General features: G+C 38.9%; 1 protein-coding gene across 2 annotated transcripts in view; it reads right to left on the bottom strand.

The window, feature by feature from the left end:
- Nucleotides 1-25,009, bottom strand: part of TCAIM (T cell activation inhibitor, mitochondrial) — a 71,581-nt gene that overhangs the window by 5,543 nt on the left and 41,029 nt on the right. For both annotated transcript variants that reach the window (XM_003809307.6, XM_003809308.7), the window contains exons 6-10: nucleotides 10,873-10,995; nucleotides 7,370-7,467; nucleotides 7,033-7,124; nucleotides 3,305-3,537; nucleotides 2,558-2,689 (exon numbers count right to left, since the gene is read on the bottom strand). In XM_003809307.6, coding sequence (XP_003809355.1) covers nucleotides 2,558-2,689; nucleotides 3,305-3,537; nucleotides 7,033-7,124; nucleotides 7,370-7,467; nucleotides 10,873-10,995 — 678 coding nt within the window. The remainder of the gene's footprint in view (nucleotides 1-2,557; nucleotides 2,690-3,304; nucleotides 3,538-7,032; nucleotides 7,125-7,369; nucleotides 7,468-10,872; nucleotides 10,996-25,009) is intronic.

Below are 25,009 nucleotides of genomic sequence, written 5' to 3'. Positions count from 1 at the left end.
GGAAGCCTGAAGACCAGACAAGAGGCCATCACAAAATGATGGAGGCTCAGACCAGGTGCAGCAGGAAAGGAAAGGAGAAGAGGTGAGTTTCTTTCCATGTCTGCTCTGAAGGTGGACTGGGGTAGGGAGTGAGACAGGGGAGAGGAATCAAGATGATTCATGGGTTTTTATTCGCCTGAGCAACTGGTAGGACGGAACATTCACAAATTGACCTATTTGAATTTTTTTATTTTTACTTTCCTTTCTCACAATCTAATAAGCATTACTCCAAAGCTATATAATGGCCATAGAGAAAAAGAGAAAAAGCAGCCGATAGGTTATAGCAAACAAAATAATCAGTCCTAATGATGAACAGTTGGCTAGAATTGCTCTTGAGGGTTAAAGCAGACGTAAAATTTAGAAAAGAAATAGCATGAACAAATACTTAACAACCAATCAAGAGGTAGGGTGTGATAGGATCTGGCCTACCGAGTTGTCATCAATTCCATAAGGAAAACAGGAAAACAAAAGAGATGCTGCTCCTTCATTTACTTTATATATAAAATGATCTCACTGTCTCTTGCTAAAAGAATGGCTTCCATCATTAGTTGCCATCCCTTCTCTCTATTTATTTATTTTTCTGAGACGGAGTCTCGCTCTGTTGCCCAGGCTGGAGTGCAATGGCATGATCTCGGCTCACTGCAAGCTCCACCTCCCAGGTTCAAGTGATTCTCCTGTCTCAGCCTCCTGAGTAGCTGGGATTACAGGTGCATGCCACCATGCCCAGCTAATTTTTATATTTTTAGTAGAGATGGGGTTTCACCATGTTGACCAGGCTGGTCTCAAACTCCTGACCTCAAGTGATCCGCCCACCTCGGCCTCCCAAAGTGCTGAGATTAAAGGTGTGAGCCACCATATCTAGCCTCTCTCTATATTTAAGATTCCTGGCTTTTTAAATGAGTACTTTGTGGAAACTGAGCCTCAAATGAACAGTAAGGCGGGAGAACTGCTTCCACTGGCACCCTGCTAAACAACCAGGTTCCATCACCCTGTCCTCTTCTCTTCTCCTTGAAACTTCCCTCCAGGGACATGTGGAATGGCATTCTCTCCAGCTTCCATCCTGTTCCCTGCTGTTGCCTTCCCTTGTCCCCTATGCTACCAGGGTGTCAGCTTTGGCTCTTCCCACTTGACTGTGCTCCAGCTACCACTGGCAAATTTACAGCACTCACATCTCCTACTAGAAACAATTCCAGGAGGCAGAGATCATGTCTGAGTCTTTCTATCAATGGCATTGATCTCAGCTTTGGGCACATAACAGTCACAGTAAATGCTGGCTAAGTAAATGACTTCATTTCTTCACAAGTGATACATAAAACATTATCAAGCAATATCTTACCACCTACAAAACAGGAAACTGTTGGCTATAATAGGACTCCTTCAAAGATACAAACAACATAAAAACAATACTGCTTAGGAACTAAAATGATACATATTTTTTTTTGAGAAAGGATTTCATTATGTCACCCAGGCTGGAGTACAGAGGTGTGATCACAGCTCACTGCAGCCTTGACCACCCAGGCTCAATCAATCCTCCCACCTCAGCCTCCTGAGTAGCTGGGATACAGGCATGTGCCACCATGCCTGGCTAATTTTTTTTTTTTTTCCCCACCATATTGCCCAGGGTTTCACCATGTTGCCTAGACTGGTCTTGAACTCCTGGGCTCAAGTGATCTCCTTGCCTTGGCCTCCTAAAGTGCTGGGATTACAGGCTTGAGCCACTGTGCATGGCCTAAAATGATTTTTTGCTTTAAGGTTTCTTCTCAAGTTAATTAAAATGCAGATAAAGTTTTATTTATATCAATAGTTAAAAGGTTTATTTTTTTTCTTTTTCTCACTCTTTCATCCAGGCTGGAGTGCAGTGGCATGATCTCGGCTCACTGCAACCTCTGTCTCCTGGGTTCAACCCATTCTCCTGCCTCAGTCTCCTGAGTAGCTGGGACTAGAGGTGACCGCCATAACACCTGGATAACTTTTGTATTTTTATTAAAGATGGGGTTTCACCATGTTGGCCAAGCTGGTCTCAAACTCCTGACCTCACAAGTGATCTGCCTGCCTCGGCCTCCCCAAGTGCTGGGATTACAGGCATGAGCCACCGTGCCGGGCCTAAGATGATTTTTGTACTTTAAGTTTTCTTCTCAACTTAATCAAGATACAGATAAAGTTCTTTTTATATCAACAGTTTGAAAATTTTAAAACAATAAAGATTCCTGTTAATCAAGAAATAACCAATATTTTTCCTTGTTGTCAGTCTTTTCCATCTGGAAAATTCCTTGCTGATATTCTTATTTTTCATTCTGTTTCTGAATTTACTTTTATATTAAGAAGCTGTACTTCTCAAACTGAGGTCCGTGGTGGTAATATAATTTAGGTAGGGAAGAAATAAATATGGAATATCTAATAATTAGTCAATTTCCTAAGCTTCATACTGTTTCCAGGTCCCATATTTATGAGTTCCAAATATCTGAAGTTTTCAGTTAGACTGAATGATCTGACTTTACAGAAGACTGGCAGTACTTACTCTTCCTTTCTTTTCATGTTCTCTCTTGCCTGCTGAGCTTTGGTGAGAATAAACCACTGGAGATTTGCTGGATCACAGAGTGTTGGAATATTAAAATGCCCGAGTTCATGCAAGCTTGGAGCATATCTGTCACTGCAATAAAATATACATTAAAGGAAAAACCACTGACCCTCTCCTCTCCCCCACCAGAGAAAATATTTTATTAGTCTTCAGGAAAATAAAAAAAAATCATCAAGAAAAGCCACCTCAAAAGTACAGCAACATTGACTTAAAGCTTTGCTGCCCCCAAAGACACACTTCTTCAGAAGATCACGACCTACTTGCAAGCCCTCTGACCTTCCTTATCTGTCACATGCCAGGGGTGACCTGCTGCACAGTGAGGTTGTGAGAGCTAAAGACAGAATGCATATAAGTACCCAGCACAGTGCTCGGCAAACAGTGTATACACCACAAATGTTGGCTACTGATTTACTATTAGTTTAATCTTATAATGTTTTCCATTGGATTGACTTTGCCCAGTAAATCTGCTCAGCAATATATTCAAAGAATGTTCTAGACATTAAATCCTTCAATCCTCCCATGCTGGCTTTTCTAGTGTGTAGAAGAGGGTTGCTAACACAAGTAGTGGCATTTTTTTCTTTAATTCCTAAGAACTACCCATTGAAATACAAAACAATTTAATGCATTTACACACACAACCTACCTAGACGAAGGAATAAAAGTAATCCTTCTATCTTAGATATTTACCTGTTAAGGATCATTTGTAAACCACGCAAACTTCGAGGGTGAAATAGTATCCTACTTTTCAACAGTCTATTATAAAACACATCAAGAAGAGAGTAATATTCTTCAAGTGTCAATACTGGCTGTAATTCTTCAATATAAACAACTTGTATGCCACCTAAAAGATAGCTTATTTGGTCTTCTAAAATCATCAGCCTCCTCCGAAGGTCAAAATAACTTGGCAATCTTTCAAAAAGCTACAGTGTTAACAAAGGGAAAGAAATAATTAGTTTTATGTTACTATAATAATTTAATTTTAGAATTCCAATAAATGGCATTAAGACATTTTTAACAAGAAAATGATTTTCATTGAAGGAAAGTTCAAGTAAGAGATAAAAAAACTTAATGTAATGCTGGAAATATTAATATTCAAAACAAGCCACTGTAAATCTTTGGGATTTTTAGATGGGAATTTGTGAGGTTCCAAAAAAAAATATGCTCCAAATAAAAGTAAGTCCTAATCCTAAGCACTAATATTTAAATATTTAGGTAAGAATCTTAAATTAGTTTAGAATTATTAAATGGCATAAAGAAAAGTTTTAGAAATAAAGTGTATGTATTTCAACTCAGTCTATTCCTTCAAAATTTACTTTAAAGCAACTAAATACAATTAAGTGCAATAAATATGATTGTGCACCTACCATATACGTAAGCACTGAGCTGGACACTTCAAGTGTACAGATTATAAGAGTTTGTCCCTGTTTGGCTGGGACTCACAGTTGGGGTACAAGGAAACAAAAATCCGAATTTAGCATGCTAAATGCCAAATCAGGCTGAGTGGATACAGAGGAGGTTCAGGCAAAGGTTTCTAAGGGAGTCTAATTTAATCAATCTTAAACATTAAGTAAGATTTAGAAATGGCACATGAATGTAAGGGATGTTTTGGGGGAAGGAAAAAGAGCATGTGCAAATATGGAACCATGAAAAGGAACAGCATGTTTGGAAACAATAAGGAGTTTGGTATGGCTGGCATGTGACCTGCTGCGATTGAGTGGAAAGAGAAGGGCTGAAGGGGGACGTAGGGGCTGGGTCAGGGAAGGACCACTAAGGACTTAAGATTTTCTATTAAAAGCCAGGGCCTTTTAGAAGGCATTAAAAACTCTGCTATAATAAAAGCAATAGCTATGTAAAAATTCTACAAATTATTTATAATCTACTTTTAACATCTTGTGGAAAATAATTTTACTCCCTATTTTTCAATTTTTCCATGGGTTACTCATGTATATATGGTAACTACATTTTAAAAGCTTTTTATTTTGAGATAATTGTAGATTCATATACCTTTCACTTAATAGTACATCTTATACAATTATTGCCATAATATCACAACCAGGAAATTGACATTGATACAATTCATTAATCTTACTCAGAGTTCATCAGTTTTACTTGCATGCATTTGTGTATTTTTCACACGTGTATTCATTTTATTATATGTGTACAGAGCCGTGTGACACTGCCACAGTCAAAACACACAAGAGTTCCATCACAGGGATCCCGTTTATAGCACTGACACCTCTGCTCCCCTCTCTCTACTTCCTGGCAACCACTAATCTTTCCTTCCTTTCTATCATTTTATTATTTCAAGGGTGTTATGTAAATAGAATCATACAGTTTGTAACCTTTTGAGACTGACTTTTTCACTCAGCACAATGCCCTTAAGATCCATCCAGTTGCTGCATGTATCAATAGCTCATTCCTTTTCATTGCTGAGTAGAATCCTATGGTATGGATGTACCAGTTTGTTTAGCTATTCACACACTGAAGAAAATTCATTTTTTCCTAGTTTTTGGCTATTATAAACATTCATGTACAGGTGTTTGTGTGAACATAATTTTTCATTTCTCTGCTGTAAATACCCAAGGGTGACTGCTGGGTCATGTTTAGTTTCGTAAGAAACCACTATAATCTTTTTCCAGAATGCCTGTACCACTTTACATTCCCATCAGCAATGCATGAATGACCTATTTTTTCTGCATTCTTATCAGCATGTAACTATTTTTCATTTTAGCCGTCCTGGTGTGTAGTGATAATGCACTATGGTTTTATCTATCTATCTATCGATCTATCTATCTACCTATCTAATCTTTGTATCTATTTGAGACACAGTCTCGCTGTGTTGCCCAGGCTGGAATGCAGTGGCGCAATCTCGGCTCACTGCAACTTCCGCCTCCCGGGTTCAAATGATTCTCCTGCCTCAGCCTCCCAAATAGCTGGGACTATAGGCGCCTGCCACCATGCCCGGCTTTTTATTTTTTTTTAATTTTTAGTAGAGACGGCGTTTCACTGTGTTTGCCAGGCTGGTCTCGAACTCCTGACCTTGTGATCCACCTGCCTTGGCCTCCAAAAGTACTGGGATTACAGGTGTGAGCCACAGTGCCCGGCCAATAAACATGTTTTTATGTGCTTACATGTCATCTGTACATTCTCTTTGGCAACATGTCATTTCATGTCACCGTTTTTGGTTGGATTGGTTTTTTTAGTAGCCCTTTTTAGTTGTTTTTTTTTTTCTGCTGAATTTTGAGAGTTTTAGATTGCCCTTTTTTAGTTGGATTGGTTTTTTCTCTTCCTGCTGAAATTTGAGAGTTTTAAAATATATTCTAGATACAATGTCTTTGTCAGATATACAGTTTGCAAATATTTCTACCAAATAAATATTTGATTTGAACAGACGCTTCACTAAAGAAGATATGTGGATGACAAATAAGCACATGAAAAGATGCTCACCATTATTTATTATTAGAGAAATGCAAATTAAACATTGAATGAGATTGTACTACAGAGCTATTAGACTGACTAAAATTAAAAAGATGACCATAGTTAAGTGTTGGCAGTTTTTTAAAAAGTTAAAATGCTCTACCATATGATCCAGCCATTCTATTCTAGGTATTTACCCAAGAGAAAGGAAATATATGTCCATATATTTGTGCACAAATGTTCATAGCAGCTTTATTTGTAATAGTCACAAAGTGATACGACCCTATGTTCATCAACAGGTGAATGAATAAACAAACTGTGGTATATTTATACCATGAAATAGTACATAGTAATAAAAAGGAATAAACTCCCAATACATGCAACCATATGGATGAATCTCAAAATGAGACAGTGAAAGAAACCAGACACAAAAGTTTGCAAGCCCTATGATTCCACTTATGAAAAACTCCAAAACTAATCTATAGTAACAGAAAGCAGACCAGTGGTTGCTTGGAGAGGGGGTGGTGGGATGGGAGGGAGTGTTTACAAAGGGCCATATGCTCACATATATGCCCAGTTGTTGGATACGTTTGCTATCTTGACTGTGATAATGGCTTCATGGGCACACATAATATGTCAAAACTTACCAAATAACACACATGAAACATGTGCAGTTTATTAAATGTCAGTTATACCTCAATAAATCTGTTAAGAACAAGTAAAACAAAACAGAATATAGGCTTTCAGGCTGTGCTTCAGAAAAGAATGCAATATTACCAGATAAAAACTGCCTTAAAAATCAGTCTTTCCTCTTAAGTATTTTAAGTACATGGTATTTAAGCATCTGATCTGAAAACAGCTGATACTGCGATTAAAAACATTAAAAAACAAAAACAAAAACACAACAAACCTTTTTTTAGTCCCTTAACATTACAGCATTGTTGGAAATGAAAGTTTATGAATGACAAGGAGTTTTTAATTTTAAGGCTCTTTCTTACTTTTGTCCAGTGGTGATGGACATCCATTGTTCCTAGCATCACATGGCCCACTGCACTCATGCCAGAACGGTCTGTAAATATGATTGTACACCCTGATGACAAAACACAAAACCTTTGGTCATGGTCGAGGTGATTCATTCTTTCAGCATTGTGCAAATAGTGTATAAACCCAGGATTAAATTCAGTAGAAGCTTAAAGGCTAATTTTATGCCACTGCTTTATTCAAAGAACAGATTTAAAAGTTCAGCTGTGATAAAGTTATTTGGTTTTTCCATTAAAATTTATAGACGTACATAGCAGCTAAGTGATTTTTTAAAAGAAAATGGAAAATGTTTACCTTTTGCTTTTTTAAGTGTTTCCAAATTCTGCTGTGCTAAGCGGCTTAAACTATGCAGCTGGCTACAGCGGTGGGCGATGCCCCAGCTCCTCTGCCACCTAGGCCAACAGAGCACACACGCATGTTAACAAGTGGCACCCTGAAGACGGAGCGAGCACCCACCACAACTACTGGAGTCCTTGGAAAGCCGATGAGTCTCTTTTTGAAGCAGACACAAAACATGTTTTGATTGATCATATGTTTCTAAGCTAGCTAATTTTTAAAAAAGCAACCAAATGGAAAATGAATTGTTTACCAGAGGGCAGAAATATTACTACTATGTTCAGGTATCCAAAGATTTAAAATAAGCAAATATAAGATGTTTCTATTTAAAAATAAGATGATGAAATGGGAAAACTTTGAAAAAAGTGTTTTTCTTTTTCACATTGTTACAATGACAATGGTTTTGTTTTAGATTCAAGTTCCAACTAGGAATTCCAGTTAGGTTTATCAGGTTCTCTTTTTTGTTTTTGAGACAGAGTCTCACTCTGTCGCCCAGGCGGGAGTGCAGTGGTGTAATCACGGCTCACTGCAGCCTTGACCTCCTCTGCTCAAGAGATCCTCCTACCTCAGCCTCACGAGTAGCTGGGACTAAAGGCATGTGCCACCATGGCTGGCTACTTAAATAAATTTTTTTGTAGAGACAGGGTTTCACCATGTTGCTCAGGCTGGTCTTCAACACCTGGGCTCAAGTGATCCACCCGCCTTGGCCTCCCAGAGTGTTGGGATTACAGGCATGAGCCACCGTACCTGACCTCAGGTTCTTTTTATCTCATTCTAGAGAAAGTGATTTTGATGAAATCATGTAATCTGCTCATTTTATAAATTAATATTAAACCTCAGTGACACATGGAACCTGACACTGACACGATGTCAGAGGCCCTGCTGTGTAACTGAAGAGCACCGGTCTCGAGTGCTGTCAGAAAACCCACCTTGGAATTCTAATTCTGTGGTTTACTAGCTCTGTGACCTTGAACAAGCTGCTTTTAGCCTTCCTAAGGTTTTCACTTTCATGCTTGCAAAGTGAGGATGTTTCCTGCTACACAGATAGTAGACATCAAATGAGGTAATGTGTGTGAAGGAGTCAGGCATTCAAAACAGGCGCTCAAGAAACGTAGGTTCTTCTTTTATCCTAATACTAATTCTGATGAATGTCATTTCTGATAAAATGAAAACTTGTTTAAAAAATTGTTTTTTTCTTTAAACTACAATTTAAAAAGTAAAATATAATTTCAAAGAATATTAATTTTTGATTATTTGAAATTAAAAAATTTAAGTGACAAAGGTAGTAAATGCTGTTTTTGTTAAAAATGGTGTTTTATATAGGCTGTTTAGAATGAAAAACAATGTCATTAGTTAATGTTTCTGTTTGCTGGAGTTTTGGCTAATTTTTTAGCAAGTAAAGAAGCCCTCATGCCCATGGTCCTCAAATGTTATGGTCTCAGGGACCCTTTTATACTCTTAAAAATTGAAAACTAGAGTTTATGTGGGATATGTACATATATACATATATATATATATTTTTTTTTTTTTTTTTTTGAGACAGTCTCGCTCTGTTGCCCAGGCCGGAGTGCAGTGGCGTGATCTCGGCTCACTGCAACCTCTGTCTCCTGAGTTCAAGCAATTCTCCTGCCTCAGCCTCCTGAGTAGCTGGGATTACAGGCACGTGCCACCAGGCCTGGCTAATTTTTGTATTTTTAGTAGAGACGGGGTTTCACCATGTTGGTCAGGCTGGTCTCAAACTCCTGACCTCGTGATCTGCCCGCCTTGGCCTCCCAAAGTGCTGGGATTACAGGTGTGAGCCACCATACCCGGCCGGGTTATATCTATTGACATTTACCATAATATAAATTAAAGCTGAGAAATTTCTCCATGATACTGTAAAATAATGTTTATTTCTTTTTTTGTTTAAGAAATCCTTTCATTTTCCTAACCCCAGTCTGCTTTGACAGATCTTTTAAAATTTCTATTAGAAAAAGTTATTTGCATGCACCTTAATTTGTTTATCTTATAAACTTTTAAAAATGATCTTACTATTTTTAGTTAGAAAAGTTTATGCTAATAGACTATGGAATGGGAAGAAACCCCTATAATAAAGTTTAATCTGAAAATGATTAGTGTGATGATACAATAATGGATATATGCATACATTCAAACATTCCACACATGGAAGTCTAAAAGAATGCTTTGAAATTCTGAATTATCTTATGATGATTTGATTATACAAGAACAGAACATGTAAATACTATCTGTACTCTGTAAACACAGGAAAAAAAGGTGTTTTTATGGTACCCAAGTCATTTGTTTTAATATAAGAAAAAAAAGTCCTAATAATGAGAATTGAAAACAACAAAACAGGCTATAGCAAATAGTAACAAAGATGTTTAAACATGAAGACTGGATGACGATTTTTCTGAGTTCTAGTGATGGGAAGTCCAGTGACTGAATGACCTGACTCCTCCTTTTCCCTTCCTTACAGTTTTAAGAACTGTTAAATCTATTCCACAATAAATTTCAGCATGGATCTTTATATAACTGCAATTTCCAAGTTTATGAAAACTTACTTAAAAAGTCCTGCTATATAATATAAAACCAAGAATACAACATCCATTTTCTCTCTCCCCTCCTCTTTTTAAACTCAAATACTAATCTTTTAAAACACTTATTATTATTATTATTTAGAGATGAGGTCTCGCTATGTTGCCCAGGCTGGTCTCAAACTCCTGGCCTCAAGTGATCCTCCTGCCTTGGCCTCCCAAAGTGGTAGAATTACAGGTATGAGTCACTGTGTCTGGCCTTAAATATCTTACAAGATGGGGGCATAATTATTTTTTATATATTATGTGTATATGGAAGAGGGTATTTTTCTTACAAACTTATTATGTAAAAAAGTTTATTACGCCAAAAATGTCAGTCAGTACTTAAACAAACCTTACTTCTTTATCTATATATAGAAGAAAGAAGTAACGTATATATAAATTGAGATGAAGTCTTGCTCTATCACCCAGGCTGCAGTGCAGTGATGCAATTATAGCTCACTGCAGCCTCAAGCTCCTGGGCTTAAGTGATCCTCTTGCCTCACCCTTCCAAGTAGCTGAGACTACAGGTGCAGGCCATAGTGCCTAGCTATTTTTTTTTTAAGTTTTTGTAGAGATGGGGTCTCTATATGTTGCCCAGGCTAGTCTTGAACTCCTGGGCTCAAGCGATCCTCCCACCTTGGCCTCCCAAAGTGCTGGGATTACAGGCAAGAGCCACTGTGCACAGCCTTATTTCAGTATTTAAAATAAGAAATTAATAAGAGTTTTCTTACACAGATGAACATTTCATGATGTTCATAAAGATAATTGAAGAGTACTCAGTTATCAGAGCAATTAAAGATGCAAATATTTAGCTGCTGAAAAGCTTATCAGTTGGTAATTCATATTCATTTCAATTTCTAAATTAGGTTCTCTCTTCTTTCTTACCTGATATCTGAGAGTTGCAATTGATGAGACAGTTCATCTTTTAAACGATCTAGTTCTTTTCTAAGTGGCAAACTGTTCTTTAGCTTTTTAACAGCACTTTTCCCATTGTTATCTAACCAGGATCTAGAAAGACAGAGAGAGATACATACTTTACAATACTAACTATAATATACATATTTTTACTATTAAAAGACACATGCATGCACTTGCGTATTCACAATAGCAAAGACTTGGAATCAACCTAAATGCCAATCAATGACAGATTGGGTAAAGAAAATGTGGTACATATATACCATAGAATACTATGCAGCCATAAAAAAGAATGAGTTCATGTATTTCATGGGAACATGGATGAAGCTGGAGGCTATTATCCTTAGCAAACTAACACAGGAACAGAAAACCACATACTGCATGTTCTCACTTATAAACGGGAGCTAAATGATGAGACCACATGGACACAAAGAGGGGAGCAACAGACACTGGGACCCACTTGAAGGCAGAGGATGGAGGGAGAGGATCAGTAAAAACAACTATTGGGTACTAGGCTTAGTACCTAGATAACAAAATAAACTGTACAACAAACCCCTATGATGAGAGTTTATTTATATAACAAACCTACACATGTACCCCGAACCTAAAAGTTAAAAAAAAATTGTACTCAGAAAAAAAGGACACATACATTACCTTAAAGCAGCCCCAGTGTTAAACTGAGTTTTCAATCAAACCTTTACTTCTACCTATTCTTTTTCAGAGATACCTACTTTTAAAATAAGTTGCTTGGAGAACTGCCAACACCTGTCAAATCATATTCTAGTTATGACAACTTCCTCTGCATATTAAAAAATTAAAATTTAATTATATCAAACCTGTCACTAGATTCCTAGAGATAGAATATTTTTTTAAATTAAAAATACTTCAAAGTGTGTTTATTACAACCTTCGGTAAGCTATACTGGATCTTCACTGATGTCAGTCATACACATATGGGAGGGTAGAACTAATACTAATTATGGAGCAAGTGAGCAAATATTATAATAGAGCTAAAAAGGTGTAAAAGTCAAACTCAACAGACATATCTGATGGGACTAGTGACAATTAAGAGGCAATGGGTCCTGATGAAGGAATAGGAAAAGATTACTTTGTGGATTCTGGCTGGGTGGACTCCAGTTTCTCCCTTTATTTTGGTCTTGGATATTACTACCCTGAGCTCCCAATGCTTATTCCCTCATCCCTGTAACCTAGTCCCTCCGACTGGTCAGACCTTACCAATCTAGTCATTTTGCCACACCCTCCTTCCAGGAGGGCCTCTTCACTACCCTGGTGCTCAGTGACACCTCCATTCCTTTCCACCCAACCAAATGTCCAGTTTCAGTTTCATCTCAACTATATCAACTCTATAATAAGCTCAGCAGAATGATGTTCTCTAAACCTGTATTTCTTAGAATGTTTACCTCAATAGTCTTACAAGAAGAACTAAATATCAAAAATGCTTTGGCCGGGTGTGGTGGCTCAAGCCTGTGATCCCAGCACTTTGGGAGGCTGAGGTGGGTGGATCATGAGGTCAGGAGTTCGAGACCAGCCTGACCAACGTGGTGAAACCCCTCTCTACTAAAAAATACAAAAAAATTAGCCAGGCGTGTTTGCGCGCACCTGTAATCCCAGCTACTTAGGAGACTGAGGCAGAAGAATCGCTTGAACCCGGGAGGCGGAGGTTGCAGTGAGCTGAGATCACGCCACTGCACTCCAGAGCTTGGGTGACAGAGCGAGACTCCATCTAAAAATTACAAAAAAAAAAAAAAAAAGTCTTTAAGGATTAGAAGGGATAGCTTTCAGAAAAGAGCTGAAAGCCTGTGTGGCCTTCTAGAGAGCAGCACTGCCTCTGTAGAAACTCTCACTTGGTGCTATAATCATGACATAAGGGTGCTTGTTAGTGCTCAGGGTCACTGGCTACCCAAGGGAAGTCCAGAGAAATGAGTGACCTGGATGGAGTCCTGGGAGGCTGAAGAGCTGCTGCAGGAGTGGGTGGTGACAGGGAGGGGACAGAATGGTAAAGTGACTCTGGGCTGAGGGGAACATTTCAGATTCCAAAACAAAGTGGTTGGGGGTAGGCCCCAGGCATTACTATGCAAGAGAAAACTCCAGGAAAACCAGAGGTTCCCTTTCTTCTTCTTATTTTTTTGTAGAGACTAGGTCTCACTTTGGTGCCCAGGCTGGCTCCAAACTTCTGGGCTCAAGTGATCCTCCTGCCTCGACCTGCCAAAATGCTAGGATTATAGGCATGAGCCACCATGCCTGGCCATTTTTTCTTAAATTTTTTTTTTTTAATTGGCTATGCTAATCTTCTCTGTATTGTTCCAATTTTTTTGAGATGGGGTCTACCTATGTTGCCCAGGCTGGAATAGGTTGGTGTGATCATGGCTCACTGCAGCCTCGACCTCCTGGGCTCAAGTGATCCTCCAGACTTAGCCTCTCTAGTAGCTGGGACTACAAGCATGTACTACCATGCCCACCTAATTTTTTAAAGTTATTATTTGTAGAGATGAGGTCTTGCTATGTGGCCCAAACTGGTCTTGAACTCCTGGGCTCAAATGATCCTCCCGCGTTGGCATCCCAAAGTGCTGGCATTAAAGGCGTGAGCCACTGTACCTGGCCTCATTCCATTTTTAGTATATGTACTGCTGAAGCGAGTGCTAGGTTCCTTAATATTCACTTTAAATGTTTTAGATGTTGTGATCTAAAGCATTTAAAAATTATCAGGTTTAGAATATTGAAACTGACAAATCATTATGCATCTATTAAACACTTATATTGAATGCCTGACATTGTGTTGTGTTGGGATTACAAGGAAGATAAAGTCCCTGTTTTAAAGGAAGACACATTTAATAAGGAATATAGAGATAAGCAATTAGAATATAATATAAGAACTATTACGAGAAAAGAAGAAGTAATTCTTCCTGGAAGATTCTGTAGAACAGGTAGTATATGATCTGGAACCTGAAAGATGTATCAGATCTTTCCAGGTAGGTGAGAGAGAATGGCATGTCAATCATATTAGTGCATAAAGACCTATGAGATGTACCAATATGCACAGATGACAGGATGCTTAGAGGGAGAGAAGGGCATAAGAGACTGGAGAGGGACTGGGGGTGAAGTGGGGTCAGACTATGAAGGGTCTTACACGCTGAGAAAGGGAACTGGAAGCTTATCCTCTAGGTGAAAGTGTTCGATGTTTTTTTTTTTAATTCAATGACTTTGCATAGCAATTAATAATCCTTCCTATACCCTCTTTAAGAATATTCATAAACATTTTGTCACTTCTGCATGGTGTGTGATTAAGCAGGTAAAAATATCTTAATTTACATCACTACTATTGGATATGGCATTACAATTTTCCAACTTTTCCACACTTATTAAGTAATACATGTTGTTCAACTTACTTTAAATTATGTAAGAGAAAGCATGATTTATTGACATATGAATTATCAAATGACACATCATGTTTGGTTTGGGGCCCAAATGTTTTGCAACATAGATTCAAATATGATCTTATAGATTTGTGAATTGATTTTTGGAATTCTTACATTTAATGTATAAAAATCAACTGGTCTAGCTTAACAATATTTGTGTTTTGTTTCTAAAAACTGAAGTAAAAACAAAGACTCTCAACATGGTTTCTGTTTTATTTTATTATTGTTATTTTTTGAGACGGAGTCTCACTGTGTCACCCAGGCTGGAGTGCAGTGGCACGATCTCAGCTCGCTGCAACCTCCGCCTCCCGGGTTTGAGTGATTCTTCTGCCTCAGCCTCCTGAGTAGCTGGGACTACAGGTGGGCAACACCACGCCTGGCTAATTTTTGTATTATTAGTATAGATGGGGCTTCACCATATTGGCCAGGCTGGTCTCGAACTCCTGACCTCGTGATCCACCCCCCTCGGCCTCCCAAAGTGCCGGGATTACAGGCGTAAGCCACCGGCCGGGCTTTTAATATATACAGATATAAAGATACATGTTTCCTGGCTCTGGCCACTGAGAGGATTAGTAGTAACTGAGCGCATGTAGCACTGAGATGTTGGGTGTCTACAAACCAATCCCTACTAGAAAGAGCCAGAGCTTCCTAGCAAAACTGCTGAATCAAACTTTGGAGCAGGAACAGTCCAGATGAACCTGGAACAACTTGGTGAACCAGAAAGTAAGGGAGTACTCAAGGAAAGATGGGGACATGGGCACTTCACATAGTCCCCATATGAAGAGATGATGAAATGAGGAAATCAACATGTGGCAACCAGCAGAGTAAAATGTGATTCAAGCAAGAATCATCAATGAATATTAGAGCAAGTGAGGAAGTAAAAATCTAATGAGTAAAAGGATATTTATATAGCCCTAAATATCTCCTTAACAGAAGCTAATTAAAGGAAAAAAAATCATAACTTCCTGGAAGAAATTAGTATCATTAGTAATGGGTTACATAAACATCACATGCCTCCTATATAATACACTGAAAACAACACAACGTCACTTCTGGGGTAGGCCTGCAAAAAACTCTGACTGCAATTATGAGCAAACATCAGATAAACAAATGGAAAGACATTCTACAAAATAACTGGCTTGTATTCATCAAGGTAATGAAAGACAAGAAAACACTGAGGAACTGTTCCAGATTAAAGAAGACTAAAGAGATTTGACAACCAAATGTGGCTCATGATTTGGGATTTTCTTTTCCTAATAAAGGGCAGCGATCAGAAAATGAGTGACATTTGAATAATATCTCTGGGTTAGCTAATAGTATTGTCATAAGTGTTAACTTTTTAATTTTTAGTATTTTCTTATATAATGTTTCTATATTTTAAAAAAGTACAACCTAGGTATTTAGGGGTAAAGGGACATTGTGGCTGCAACTTACTCAAATGGTTCAGGGAAAAAATGTGTATAAATATACATATATAATTTCAATATTTAAATATATATATAGAGAGAGAATGATAAAGCAAATGTGGTACAAAGTTAACATTTGAGGAATCTGGGTGGAGGTTACATGGGACTTCTTTATATTATTTCTGCAAATTTTCTTTCTTTTTTTATTTTAGTCTATAACTTTTTTTATTTTAGAGACAGGGACTTTCTCTGTTGCCCAGGCTGGAGTGCAACAGCACAATCATAGTGTCACAGGATCCTTGGGGTGTTGCTTTTCCAGCTGGAAACCTCTGTGGTTGGTAGTGTCTTTGCCTGAGTTTGGCTCGGGCCCACTGGGCTCATTCTGCCCACTTGGCCTGGCAGGCTGCACTCAGCTCACACTACCGGCCCAGATCCCACATCTGCCAAGGGCCAGCCAGGCACAGAGTGGCAAGGGGTGTGTGAGTGAGCGCAGGGTCCAGCCACTGTGCACAGCCAGGCGTGCTGACTGCAGTGGAGAGCGGGCAAACCCATGCACCAGCACAGGCACTGGCTCCATGCAAGGCTGCAGCTGACCAGGTGTACCACTGTGGGAACTGAGGAACGTGGTGGTTCCTGGAAGCTTGGAAACACCAGGAACCGTGGGGTCCCAAAGAGGGTGTCACAGCCCTGGTTTGGGGAGCCCAGACCTAGGCTCCCCAAGGAGTCCTAGGTCTGGGCTCCCCAAAGGGCTGCAGCTTTTCTCTCCTTGTCACTCGTAATGTGGCGAGCAGGGGGTGTGTTTCAGCCCTGTTTGTGTTACAGCTCTTTAAGTCCCACCATTAGGTGTTCACAAGTTCTTGTCCCATGTCCAGGAAGAATGAAGTATGTGGACAACTGGAGGGTGAGCAAGTCGGAGAGGAGCTTCACTGAGTGATAGAACAGCTCTCAGGAGACCTGGAGTAGCTCCTTTCTGCCAGCAGGTTGTCCCCACGAGTGTCCAGCCTTCAGCAGAGAGGAGACACACAGTGGATAGCTCCTTTTCACAGGCAGGCTGTGTCAACATTGAGGAGACCTGAAGTGGGTAACTCCTTCCCGCAGCTGGTAGTCCCAATGTCAGCATGAGTCTGGCTGAGTTTGGGGTTTTTATGTGCTCAGAAAGGAGGATTTTCCTGGTGGGCCTGGAAAAAGCACCATCCAATTGGCTGAACGGTCATCAGTGAAGTCTTCACTCTGGGCCATGGACTTCACCTGGAACCGGCAGCCCAGTCCCCACGCTTCAGGCTGTTCCTGGCTTGAAGGTGGGGTTCCATCAGGGACCTGGCCCTTTCTGCCCAGGAACCTATCTACCTCCTGCCATCAACATGCCGTCCATGGTACCCAGGCTGTTTGTGCTGAGGGGCTCCTGCAGGCCTGGGCCAAGCTGCCCTCAGCCACCCTCACCATGCCTCCCTCCCATGCTCGTCAGTGCCCAAAGTCCGGAGGGACAGAGACAGCAGGGGGCTGGTGTGTCAGCGCCATGCTGGCCAGGTCGTGACAGTGCCCAGGCTCTGCCACAAATTTGCTCTGCACTTGAGCGGGCACTGGGAGTGGAGAGAGGCCAGGGAGTGGGAGCAGGTGCTTCTGAGCTGACAGGGGTGGGGGTTCCCAGGCCCCTGAGAGCCCAGAGATGTCCGAGTCCAGAGTGGGTGGCTGGGCAGCTGCAGCTGCACCAGGGAGCATGGGGCTCCCACCCTACCAATTCAGTAGGAGGTGGGGCTCCTGCCTGTTCCCAGCCCACACCAGCTCTGTAGAGCATGCAGCCCTGGACATGTCTCTCCTGCTGCAGCTGGTGTCTTAGCAGTGGCTGCTCCAGATGGGCTGCTGCTGCCATCAATAGTTCACTGTAACTTTGAACTCCTGGGCTCAAGCAATCCTCCCACTCGGCCTCAGGAGTAGAAAGAACTATAGGTGTGGCTAATTTTAAAGTGTTTTTTTTTTTGTTTTTTGTTTTTTTTGGAGCTTCTGGCTCTGTTGCCCAGGCTGAGGTGCAGTGGTGCAATCTCAGCTCACTGCAACCTTCGCCTCCTGGGCTCAAGTGATTCTCCTGTCTCAGCCTCTTGAGTAGCTGGGATTATAGGTGCGAGCCACTCTGCCTGGCCCTATTCCTGCAAATTTTCTGTGGGTCTGAAATTATGTCAAAATTAAAATTAAAAAACAGGTTAAAAAAAAAGAAAGTATAAGTTGCTGGCTACTGTTTGTAAGCATTTCTCTAGAGAAAAAAAATAATTGTAGAGAATGTCTTTATTCTTGAATATGTGAAAAACAAAACTGAAAATAAAGTCAACAAAAGCATTTTCTTTTTAGTTTTGGTGCTTATGTACAAGAGACACCATCGTGTGTTTCTGAATTTTGATCAAATCAATGCAACTAACAGGTCAGGTGAAGGTAATAAGAGACAAATTTTCAGATTTTTTTTTGTTTTTGAGAAGGAGTCTCACTTTGTTGCCCAGGCTGGAGTGCAGTGGCACAATCTTGGCTCACTGCAACCTCCGCCTTCTGGGTTCAAACAATTCTCCTGCCTCAGCCTCCCAAGTAGCTGGGACTACAGGCGTGCGCCACCACTCCCGGCTAATTTTTTTTGTATTTTTAGTAGAGACGGTGTTTCACCACGTTAGCCAGGACGGTCTTGATCTCCTGACCTTGTGATCTGCCCACCTCGGCCTCCCAAAGTGCTGGGATTACAGGCATGAGCCACCATGCCCGGCCTTTCAGAATTATTTTTTATGCTTATTGACTTTTTCAGGATCAGCAGTCCCTGTATTTTTCTTTAAGACAATTTAAATAAGTATATGGATCTATTTTTTAGGGTAAAACACTCTGTACAAAAGCATCTACAGTAAAGTGAGAGTCTCTCTTCTCAGCTCATACCCATCAGGACATTTTCTCAACCATGTCCTCCAATCTTCTGTAAACATGACAAGAGACTTCATATCCTTGTAATTTATTTTCTACTTACATTAGGCCTGGTTTCTTTTGCTGGCAATCAAAAACTCTTGACTAATAAAATTCCCTTTGATTTTCTTAGTGACAATCATAAGTAATCCAAGTGTATCTCTGCCTTTCCAATATTTGCATATCCCATTTCTGTTTCTTATTATACATTGGCTGGGCTCTCCAGGACAAATACATTGCAGAGGTGATAGCAGGCATTCTGGCTGACTTGTTTCTCCACAGTTCTGAGCTCATCTGCTTTCTATCTTTCAAAAATTCCTACAAATGTCCCTATTAGTATTTTCTCATTTATCAAGCTCCATGAAATTTAATAAATGCCTGTATTTGCAGGCTACCAACTGGGATCTCCTCTAAACAATGCATGAGCTATTAAGGGGAATGACGTGACCAAAGCCTTTGGTAAAGTTGGGAATATAGAAGGAATGTAGAACCCAAGTTGCAGGGAAGAGAAACTGGTGGTAGAAAGATCCTTAGGAAGTTATTCCAATAGTCTAGAGAAAAATGAATGTGGCAATGAAGATTCCCATTAAACAACTTCGAATGATCTGTTCCCACATCAAGCAAAAACTATGAAAACTGGAAGTAAGCCAAGAGCTAGATTTACTTGAAAATCTTTCTGAGCTCCCTAACGTATGTCCTGTGATTGGCTGTAATACTTGTTCAGTATTCTTTTTGGGACCAATCACAGCCTGTTTGTATAATAATTTATCTCTACATGTCTTAAGTCCCCCATTATCCTATTACCCCCATGAGGGAAAGATGAGTCTTTTATTATCTAATGTGTACTTAATCTGAATGTCATCACAGTGAGATCATTAGACAGCATGAAATTTGACTATAAATTAAACCATAAGGCAAAGAGAAAAGAATACCTTCCTGATCAATGTGGAAACACACGGTTACCTTGTCTAACCAGACTCTAGGTCAGAAATAAAGTTCTAAATTACTCTCTAAATGAGAATACTTTATTGGATTTTAAAAGGATCATTACTGCCTGAATTTGCCACATAAATCATTTTAATTCTTAGCTTAATTTTATAATCACAGAGATTTAAAAATTCAGAGCCTTTGTTTTCAAGGGTGAGAAGTCCAATTAATTACTATTGAGATAAAAGAAATAGAGAAATCTCATATTTATTCTATAGTAAAATACCAAGTAAGCCAGACTATTTAACCTCTACTAAGCAAGAAGTTTTTTAAAAATGCTGATTTTATAAGAAATGAAATTACCTATAAACAAGTAAATACTAATTAGTAATCACTAACATATTTTTCCTAACCTTATTTTTTTTTCTTTTTTTAAAGACAGGGTCTTACTCTGTTGCCCAGGTCAGAGTGCAGTGGTGTGATTATGCCTGGCTAATTAGCTTGGCTAATTTAAATTTTTTTTTTTTTTTTTTGTAGAGACAGGGTCTTGCCATGTTGCCCATGCTGATCTTGAACTCTTAAGCTCAAGTGATCCTCCTGCCTCAGCCTCCCAAAGTGCTGGGATTACAGGCATAAGCCACTGCACCCAGTCCCTTAACCATTTTTAAGTGTACAGTTCAGTGGTATTAAGTACATTAACATTGTTGTGCAACTATCACCACCATCAATTTTCAGAACTCTTTTCATCTTGCCCAACTCAAACTCTGTACACATTAAACACTAATGCCCCCTTCCCCTCCCTCCAGCCCCTGGCAACCGCTGTTCTATTTTCTGTCTCTATGAATTTGACTACTCCTTGTACTTCACATAAGTAGAATCATCCACCATCTGTCTTTTTGTGACTGGTTTATTTCATGTAGCATGATGTCCTCAAGGTTCATGTGTTGTAGCCTGTGTCAGAATTCCTTCCTTTTTAAGGCTAACATTCCACTGTATGAGTATATCAAATTTTGCTTATCCATTCATCCACTGATGGACACTTGGGTTGCTTCCACCTTTTGGCTATTGTGAATGCTGCTATGAACATGGGTATACAAATATCTATTTGAGACACTGCTCTCAATTTTACGGTAAATCTATATTTAAGTTTTTGAGGAATCACCATATCATTTTCCATAGCAGCTGCACTATTTCACATTTCCACCAACAGTGCATAAGGGTTCCAGTTTCTCCAAACCCTCATCAACTCTTGTTATTTTGTTTTTTGGATAGTAGCCATTCTAGTGGGTGTGATTAGGTACCTCACACCCATTAGTTTTAATTTGCATTTCTCTAGTGATTAATGATGTTGAGTATCTTTTCATGTGCTTATTGGCCATTTATATACCTTCTTTGGAGAAATGTCTATTCAAGTCCTTTGCCCATTTTTGAAATGGGTTGTTTGCTGGTTGAGTTTTAGGAGTTCTCTATTTATTCTGGATATCAATTCCTTTATCATATATATGAGTTGCAAACATTTTCTCTCATTTTGTGGGTTGCCATTTTACTCTGTTGATAGTGTCTTTTAGTGCACAAACTTAAAAAATGTTCATGAAATCCAATTTGTCTATTTTTCCTTTGTTGCCTGTGTTTTAGGTGTTATATCCAAGAAATCACTGGCAAATCCAATGTCATGAATCTTCTGCCCTATGTTTTCTTCTAAGAGTTTTATAGTTTAGGTCTTACATTTCAGTCAAAGATCCATTTTGAGTTAATTTTAGTATAAGTCAGTGTTCAACTTCATTCCTTTGCATGTGGCCAGTTTTCCCAGTACCATTTGTTGAAAAGATTATCTTTTCCCCATTCAGTGGTCTTGGCATTCTTGTTGAAAATCAGTTGACCATATATGCAAGTATTTACTGCTGTATTCTCTATTCTATTCCATTAGTCTATATGTTTGTGTATTTCTCTTTTTATAGAGATTGGGGTCTCACTATGGTGCCTGGGCTGGTTGGACTCAACTAATCCTTCTGCTTCAGCCTCCCAAAGTGCTGGGATTACAGAAGTGAGCCACTACACCTGGCCTATATGTCTGTTTTTATGCCAGTATCACAATGCTTTGTTTACTATAGCTTTGCAGTAAGTTTTGAAATGAGGAAATGTGAGTTCTCCAGCTTTGCTCTTCTTTTTCAGGATTGTTTTGGCTATTTGAGGTCCCCTGAAATTCTAATTTTAGGATGGGTTTTTCTATTTGTGCAAAAAATGTCATCAGGCTTTTGATAGGGATTGCATTAAATCTGTACTTGCTTTGGGTATTGACATCTTAGTAATATTATCTTCTGATCCTTGATCATAGAATGCCTTTCCATTTATTTATATCTTCTCTAATTTCTTTCAGAAATGTTTTTATAGTTTTCATTGTACTACAAGTCTTTCTTCTCTTCAGTCAATTCCTAAGCATTTTATCTTTTCTGATGCTATTGTAAATGGAATTGTTTTTGTAATTCCCTTTTTGGATTCACTGCTAGTATACAGAAATGCAATTAATTTTTGTGTATAGAGTTTGTATCCTGCTAACTTGCTGAATTTGCTAATTAGGTCTAATAGATTCTTCAGTGGAATCTTCAGAGTTTTCTATGTATAAGACCATTATCATCTGTGAACAGATAATTTTACCTCTTCCTTTCCAAGTAGATGACTTTAATTTCTTTTTCTTGCCTAATTGCTCTGGCTAAGACTTCCAGTAGTATGATGAATAGAAGTGGTGAAAGTAGGCATCCTTGCCTACTTCCTTATGTTACATGAAAAACTTCAGTCTTTTACTACTGAGAATGATGTTTGCTGTGGGTTTTCATATATAGCTTTTATTATGTTGATGTAGTTTCCTTTATTTCTAGAGTGTTTTTAGTATGAAAGTATGTTGAATTTTGTCAAATACTTTTTGCATTTGATCATTCTAGATCATGCATCATGATCATTCTAGATGATTTAAATGATCACGTGGGGTTTCTCCTTCATTCTGTTAGTGTGTATCACACTGATTGATTTTGTATGTGGAACCATCCTTGTACTCTAGGAATATATCCCACTTGGTCATGGTATTGAATCCTTTTAATATGCTGCTAAATTAATTTTTCTAGGATTTTTTTAAGCTTTTTGTATTAATGTTCATAAAGCACACTGATTTGTGGTTTTCTTTTCTTGTAGTGTCTTTGTCTGCCTTTGGTATCAGGGTAATGCTCTCACAGAATGAGTTAGGGAGTGTTCCTTCTTCAGTTTCTTTTTGAAAAGTTTGAGAAGTATTGCTGTTAAATGTTTGGTAGAATTTGCCAGTGAAGCCATCCAGTTCAGGGCTTTTCTTTGTTGGGAAATTTAAAATTACTGACTCAGTCTCATTTTCTATTTCTTTGTGCTTTAGTCTTGGTAGATTTTGTGTTTCTAGAAATATGTCCATTTTATTTAGGTTATCCAACTTGTTGGTGTACAATTGCCCATGGTACTCTCTTATAATCTTTATTTCTGTGGAATTGGTAGTAATGTTCCTGCTTTCATTTCTGATTTTAGTAATTTGAGTCTCCTTTCTTAGTCCATCTAGCTAAAGGTCAATTTTGTTGATCTTTTCAAAGAACCAAGTTTTGGTTTTGTTGATTTTCTCTATCATTTTTCTATTCTCCATTTTGTTTATCTAATATCTATTTTGGTTATCTGCTCTAATCTTTATTATTTCCCTCCTTCTACTAGTTTTGGGTTTAGTTTATTCTTTTTTCTCTAATCCCATAAGGTGTACAGTTAGATTGTTGATTTGAGATCTTTCTTGGTTTTTAAATGTGTTTATAGCTATAAATTTCCCCCTTAGCATTGCTTCACTGAATTTGCTGGGTCCCATAAATTTTGGTACATTGTGTTTTTGTTTTCATTCATCTATATTTTTTTTTGCTCAAAATTGTTAATCATACATTTTTTAAAATTTTTCAGGGTACATTCAGTAATGTAATATTCATATAATTTGTAAAAATCAAATCAGTGTAATTGGTATATCCATCACCTTAAATATTTCTTTTATTGTAGAAACATTCCAATTATTCTCTTCTAGCTATTCTGAAATACACGATTGATGATTGTAAACTATAGTCACCTTACTGATCTATCAGACAGATCTTATTTTTTTCTATCAAACTGTATATCTGGACCCATTAATCAACCTCTCTTCATATCCCCCTGAAAATTTTCCCCTCCTTTTTCTCCTAAAAGTCTTACTACTTTACATTTTACATTTAAGTCTATGATCTATTTTGAGTTAAAATTCTTAATTTTTTTTTTAATTTTAGGTCTGGGGCTCATGTGCAGGTTAACAAAGGCAAACTCATGTCACGGAGGTCTTGTGTACAGACCATTTCTTCACCCAGGTACTAAGCACAGTACCTGATAGTTATTGTTCCTGATCCTCTCCCTCCTCCCACTCTCCTCCCTAGATATAATTTTAACTTTTATTTTAGATTTGGGAGTACATGTGCAGGTTTGTTAAATGGGTGTAATGTAACGTGCTGGGGTTTGGGGTATGATTGATCCTGTCACCCAGGTATTGAGTGTAGCACCTGATAGTTAGAAACACCCTTCCCCTCTCTCTCCCTCCCCGCTCTAGTTATCCCCAGTGTCTGTTGTTCTCTGTGTTGTGCCCATTGGTTCTCATTATTTTGTTCCCACTTATAAGTGAGAACATGTGGTATTTGGTTTTCTGTTCCCGCATTAGTTTGCTAAGGATAATGGCCTCCAGCTCCATCCATGTTCCTGCAAAGGACATGATCTCATTCTTTTTTATGGCCACATAGTATTCCATTAGGTATATGTACCACATTTCCCTTAACCAGTCCCAGTCCATTGATGGGCATTGAGGTTGATTCCATGTTTTTGCTATTGTGAACAGTGCTGCAATGAAGATATGTCAGCATGTGTGTTTACAGTAGAATGATTTATATTCCTTTGGGTATAAACCCCGTAGTGAGATTACTGGGTTGAATGTTAGTTGTTTTAAGTTCTTTGAGGAATTGCCACACTACTTTCCACAATGGTTTAACTAATATACACTCTTACCAACACTAAATAAGCATTCCCTTTTCTCCACAACCTGACCACAGCATCTGTTATTTATTTATTAATTAATTTTTTTTTTTGAGACAGGGCCTTGCTCTGTCACCCAGGCTGGAGTGCAACGGCACAATCTTGGCTCACTGCAATCTCTGCATGCACCCCACCCCACCCTCCCCACCGAGGCCCAGGCTCAAGTGATCCTCCTGCCTCAGCCTCCCCAACAGCTGGGACTATAGGCACATGGCATGAAGCCTGGCTATTTTTTTGTATTTTTGGTAGAGAAGGGGTCTTGTCATGTTGCCCAGGGTGGTCTTAAACTCCTGAGTTCAAGCAATCTCCC

This window comes from Pan paniscus, chromosome 2 (assembly GCF_029289425.2).
Source record: "Pan paniscus chromosome 2, NHGRI_mPanPan1-v2.0_pri, whole genome shotgun sequence".
Taxonomy (NCBI): domain Eukaryota; kingdom Metazoa; phylum Chordata; class Mammalia; order Primates; family Hominidae; genus Pan; species Pan paniscus.
Note: the sequence above shows the minus strand (reverse complement) of the source record. Positions and strands in the feature narration are given on the sequence as shown.